At 43.2% G+C, this 6,197-nt stretch overlaps 1 protein-coding gene across 2 annotated transcripts in view; it reads left to right on the forward strand.

Annotated features, from left to right (window-relative positions):
- SYTL4 (synaptotagmin like 4) overlaps positions 1–6,197 on the forward strand; it is a 30,357-nt gene extending 24,160 nt beyond the window's left edge. The window contains exons 10-17 of one of the 2 annotated variants that reach the window (XM_075260547.1): positions 189–275; positions 1,919–2,097; positions 2,896–2,998; positions 3,100–3,261; positions 3,963–4,053; positions 4,280–4,379; positions 4,534–4,742; positions 5,699–6,197. In XM_075260547.1, coding sequence (XP_075116648.1) covers positions 189–275; positions 1,919–2,097; positions 2,896–2,998; positions 3,100–3,261; positions 3,963–4,053; positions 4,280–4,379; positions 4,534–4,742; positions 5,699–5,838 — 1,071 coding nt within the window. In that variant the 3' untranslated portion in view covers positions 5,839–6,197. The remainder of the gene's footprint in view (positions 1–188; positions 276–1,918; positions 2,098–2,895; positions 2,999–3,099; positions 3,262–3,962; positions 4,054–4,279; positions 4,380–4,533; positions 4,743–5,698) is intronic. The other variant, XM_075260546.1, reaches the window with a different exon arrangement.

Raw genomic sequence — 6,197 nt, forward strand, 5'->3', positions numbered from 1 at the left:
AGTTCGGACCCTCAGGGACTCTGTTGCTGCTCCTTAGGTTCTGTCCACCTGACCGTGCCCTGAGGGTCGAAGAGCAATTTTCAACACATAGAATTAATTCATTTTTTCGTAATCTTCACTTATTGGTAAATTGATTTGTTTGCATTTAGTCAAATGATATCACAGATTGTCCGACATTTTGTCCCTAGGAAGAGGAAGATGAAGACATTGACAACTTGGTGGAAATTCATCGCTTGACCAATCGTAGAAGCAGCTTGCGCAGTGGAGCGTCCTCGGTAAATCTCTGCTATTTGCTCAATGTAGGGGGCGACGTACAGCAATAATGTGTTACAGGATGGAAAATGTAAAAAAAATTGATTAGAACATTGTTACAAAGAAAATTCTCCATTCTGTTTGTTTTACGGTAATACCAGCAGTCTCCAAATGTCTTGGGGGAAGGGGGGGGGGGGGTAAAGCCCAAAAGCGGAATTGCCCAAGGCTGCCAATCGGACTCTGAAGTCTGACTGGTCATCCTGGGCACCTGCTTTCCAATTTTGCACTATTGTTGATTCACCTTTATACAAGGTTGTACAGGGGTCACTAGAGGAAATGGTTCCATCCTCTGCTAGTAGTCCCATAGTGGCCCCTGCACACACTATTCTGTCCCTCAGTGGCCCCTGCACACAGTATTATGCCCCATAGTGGCCCCTGCACACAGTATTATGCCCCATAGTGGCCCCTGCACACAGTATTATGCCCCATAGTGGCCCCTGCACACAGTATTATGCCCCATTGTGGCCCCTGCACACAGTATTATGTCTCACTGTGGGCACCCATAAACAATTATTATACTCTGGGGTCTTTTCATAATAATCGGAGACCCAAGGGGAGAAAAACATAAAAAAACCTCTGTTACTCATCCATCTCCCAGTTCCTATGATGTCGGCCTCCGAAGTAGTACATCTTCAATGACATCAGACGTCACATGACCCGGGACGCAGGCCGGGGTCATGAGACGTCAGACGACTAGGCCGAAGCCTGCCTGGATCGCAGAGAGGTAAGTAACAGTGTTTTTTATGTTTCTTACCTCTCCCGGGCCACCGATCATTATACTCGGGGGTCCGAAAAGACCCCCGAGTATAATGGTAGCAGCTGTCACCAGGCCCCTAATGTCTCGGGCCCTGTGGCAGCTGCTACCACTGCTACCACGGTAGTTACGCCACTACCCGTGTGACCCTGGCCTTAGAATGGATCCTGAGACAAATTCTCCTCACCTGCACCAGGTGTATCCTAAAGTTGAACATTTTGGCACCACCGTTACAGCCAAATCAACATTTTTTTCATCTAGGAAGCCAAGGACCACAATCCTACATCCAATGGCCTTGCATTCACTAATAGACAGTACACACGTTGGCAGTCTGAAAAATTGCCCCCGTGGTTGATGCTGGATGATAAATCTGGCTCCTCTTTACACTAGTATTGTCTAGTCTACATTGCTACCACCTCTTAGCTGAATTACTTTGAGGTAGAATTTTTTGACACAATTTTGGCTCTTTTTTTTTTTTTTTTTTTTTGGCACATCGTGGCTTGTTTAAACCATATAATTTTCTAAGAATCCACACCCAGAGGTCGAAAAATTTTAGTCCAAACTACATGTGCCATGTTACACTAAAGATATGCCTTGTCTACACCAGTATCTAGTCATGAGCCCAGTAGGGCCATTGTACCACCAAGGGAACCTCATTGGAAAGGGATCTCTCGCCCCTTGCAGACTCACACTGAGGTTCAGGTTCCCATTGGTTTTGGGTTGTTGTAGAAGAAATATCCAGAATTAGTTACTCTTAAAGGCCTATACCAAGACCAAATAGCTGGGATAGATGGTTCTACGTGAGAACATATCTCCCCTTTCAATAACCAGCTTTCCTTCTTCTTCTGACAGAGCACACTTGGAAGTATGATGAGCATTTACAGTGAAGCCGGAGATTTTGGCAATGTGATTGTTACAGGAGACATCGTGTTCTGTATGAAATACGATGGCAAAACGCAGATTCTGAGCGTTATTGTGAAGGAGTGTCGGAACTTGGCCTATGGGGATGACGCAAAGCGGAAATCTAATCCGTGAGTACTTATTATTCTCTACAAGAAGGTCGCCATACACCACTGATAGAGGTTGGTTAAGTGTTCAGCAATTATCCCTCTCTACGACTCTCATATTCTTGTGTTTTCAATGGACAATTCGCCTCCAGACCCCTTTACATGCAGGTTATGTCCTGCGGGAACAAAGGATTGGGCACAATAATTCAACATGCTTGATGCTTCCTTCCTCTGACATCTGTTGGGCCCGTCTGGAGGTCCCCATACACCTAAAATCAACCCAAATTGATTATTCATACTGATAAACTATCCACAGGATAGGTTGACCCCGGACGACCCCTTTATGGTCAGGGTATTCCTAAGTTATAGACTCTAAGAAGGAAATCTTGATTTTTGGAGATGAGCTAAAACAATGTATCATCCTATGTAATGTTAGATAGTTTTGAGGAAATTGACTCACCCCTAGATTAGTCTGGTTTTCTGAAAACTACAATACTCCTCAACCATACATTGCGTTATCCAGCGCCGCACCTCCGATGAGGCGACCGCTTCAGGCGGCGCTATGCCAGGGGCCCAGGGAGGGTGGCATTTTTGCTTACCTAAGCCAGTCCAGGACAAGCTGGAGGAGGCCGCTGGAGCAGCGCCTCTCCTTGCCTGCTCTCTGCCTGCGAACGCCGCTAAGCACCGCCCCCTTCGCTCCACCACGCCCCCTCCGCTCTGCCCCCTCCTCCCAGGGGGGCAGCTTTCTGTCATCCACCTCGGGCGGCGGAAAGGGCAGGTTCACCCCTGGCGTTATCCAATGACCGTCATTCTATTTTACAGATACGTGAAGTCCTATCTTCTCCCAGATAAATCCAGACAGGGGAAACGCAAAACTACAATTAAACGTAACACTATAAACCCTTTATATAGTGAAAGCTTACAGGTAGGTTCATGTGTGACCTCGCTGTGACGTTACTGGTAGCATTATATCATATCTGCAGCACCAGGCCTTCATTGTGTTCATGCGCTTTCTTCTTCTCTTAGTACATAGTCCCAGAGTCCATTCTGCTTATGAGAACCCTACAACTATCTGTGTGGCATCACGATCGCTTTGGAAGGAATACATTTCTTGGAGAGGTCAACGTTCCTCTGAGTTCCTGGAACTTTGACAGTATGATGGATGAGTGTCTTCCTCTTAATGGGAAGGTATGTTTTACGTATTTACATATTATCATCCAACCTATGTGTATGAGAGTGTTATAATCCAATTCTTCATACTTTTTCCATCTTTCGAGGAAGTCTTCTTCAACAGATACCTGTAGATTAAAAGATGACCTAATGTCAACTGTGTAGAAATTGCCCCAAATAGCTGTTACTTATAATGGTCAGATGCCGGGGTTGAAAGTTGGATGTTGGAAAGATTTCTTTATAGGCATTATATAGATTACATAAGCATATGTGATGTCTGCATAAAAAAAAAAACATGGCCGATTCATTAACATTCTTTGGCTGTTGGGTTTTTCAAGGCACAAATTTGTATTCAGTCCTCCAAAGGTTGGTTGTCACCCAGCTAGTGCCTATGGTGCGTCCTGCTTGTTGTATATTTTGCACTCTAACACAAATACAAAGGGCTTTATTAGCATAACCAAAAAGACAATTGGTATTACCAAAGCAAAGAAGGGTTGGGGGTACGTGTGTCCTTGGGGTCTCATCGTTCTTGTTTAGGACATGTGGATATGGGTGGGCGATAGGTTGGTTTAATAGTCTTTGGGGGTATCATCTTCCTATTATTTGGTGACCGCTGGACACGTCTTGGGCAGCGATCTTCACCGTGGACTCCTCTTCTCCCAGTAGGATGTAGCGTTTTTTCTTCTCGTCTAACACTATTTCCCCCAAATACCTTTCAGGGCATAGCGGAGGTAAACACGTATAAGGGCGAGCTGATCGTGTCATTGAAGTATATTCCACCATCCACGGGAGGAAACGAGAGGAGGAAAAGTGAGTTCTCCTGAAGTTCCTGCACACCTCTGTGTTCATAGTAGTGATGTGTGTATATGGATCCTCCATTGAGGTCTCAATAGGTTTCTAATATACAGAGATGTCCAAAGACAACCAAAATAGACATAAAATGAAGAATAGACATCGAAGACCAACTTTTTGTACCTTGTAGGATGGTGAGGTTTTTTTCGGTTTTCCAAATTTACTGAAATCTTTCTTTTTCCAGGTAAAACAGATGAAGGCGGTGAGCTTCAGGTCTGGATTAAAGAGGCTAAAAACCTGACGGCTGTGAAATCGGGCGGGACGTCGGACAGTTTTGTCAAGGGGTGAGGAACTGTTGTGTCTGAATAACTTGACTTTTGCTATTTTACATTCTACTTCTCAGAGATAAACAAATTGTGTAAGTAACGGGCCTTCCGTAAGTAAGAAATTCTTACCCAGACAATAAGAGTTTTTGCTTTTTCTTTCTGTCCTCTTTAGTTACCTGCTGCCAATAAAAAGTAGGAACACCAAGCGTAAAACACCAGTCATGAAGAAGAGCCTGAATCCTCACTACAACCACACATTTGTGTACAACGGGATTAAGCCTGAAGACCTACAGAACACGTGTCTAGAGCTGACTGTCTGGGATCGAGAACCTCTGGCCAGCAATGATTTCTTGGGAGGAGTAAGACTGGGCCCAGGAACAGGTGAGAGCAGAAATGGTTTTGGCTTCTAGATGGTCCCAACCACAGTTTTACTTTGAGGGTCCCAAGTTTTGGAGTGTTGAGTATGGAGTCTTGGAACGTAACTTTATTTATTTATTTTACATTGAGCGAGGCTCTAAGACATCTCTTCATATCTAATTCACACCCTTGTCCAATCACAATTTGTTTGTCCGCTTGGGCTTACTTGGGATTACTTACACAGCACAGTTTCAAACAAGTTGCACTAGTTTCTGAAAAAAAAAAATCCCAAATTGAGTTCATTTTTAAGTTAAAATGTCAGGATTGGAATACTTATATCATATATTATACAGCTGCATATTAATATCCCAACTGTTTTAAACCAGTGATGTCTCTGCAAGTTTATATGTTTTATAACACCCGAGGGTCCGTTTGCAGTGACCCCTCCCCAACCCTCATTTCTCTCCATGTTACACAGCCCCGCGCTCCATAAACTGTGAGGGGCAGAAAAAGCTCTCAGTACAGAAGCAAAGGCAAGAATAAAAAGGCAGGATTTCACAGAAAGGAGACAATGTGTTAAAGTATATTACAAATATACTTTATAAAAATTTTTATAAAAGGAGACAAATATTGCCAGAAAATCAAATGCTTAGTTAGACTTTAAACCTTTATCTTGGATCTAAAGACATTCTTAAAGGGATTCTACCATTAAAACACTTCTTTCTTGTTGACATACAATATGGGAATTTTTAAAGGACTTCTCCTCAACACCGGCACCACATCTATAGAAAACTATTGTGTATTGAACTTGTTTGAGTATAAGGGAAGATCAACAAGAGCATGTCTATCTATGAACCAGAATCCGGAGGAAAACTTTTGCTGTTGACCCTTATCTGAATGTCTCTGATGTTGTTCAATCCATACCTGTTAGTTTTGTCATGGCTGCTAAGGTATAACACAAGTTTTATGGGTTTTTATAGGTGTATACAATGGACAAGCCGTAGACTGGATGGACTCTACCGGAGAAGAGCTTAGTCTCTGGACTAAGATGAGACAGTATCCCGGCTCCTGGGCTGAAGGGTCTTTACAGCTTCGACCCACAATGGCCAGATCAAAGTAAACCCAAGTCATTGGAGCTTAACAAGAAGGAAGCGGACCTGTCTTATCCCATCAGTTTTACAGGACTGTGTATTTGATATGACTGGAACAATTGTGTTTTATTCAGCCAATGATTGTAAATGTTATTGATTATTTATTGCATTGTCGTGTCTGATTTTTAAATTATTATGGTGGAAAAGTTCTTCAATGGTTTCTATGTGGCTGTTTTAGGTTCTGCCGGACACTTGCATGGCCTTGTTCAAGGGTCTCTGTATTTACTGCAGAGAAAGACATTTAGATTGGGGGATCGAAGCAAAAAAAAAAGTCTGATCAAAACTTTCACTGTGTAATGTCCAGCTACTCGTCTTGGGTGTAGAAATA

This window comes from Leptodactylus fuscus, chromosome 11, assembly GCF_031893055.1.
Source record: "Leptodactylus fuscus isolate aLepFus1 chromosome 11, aLepFus1.hap2, whole genome shotgun sequence".
In the NCBI taxonomy this organism is placed as follows: Eukaryota; Metazoa; Chordata; class Amphibia; order Anura; family Leptodactylidae; genus Leptodactylus; species Leptodactylus fuscus.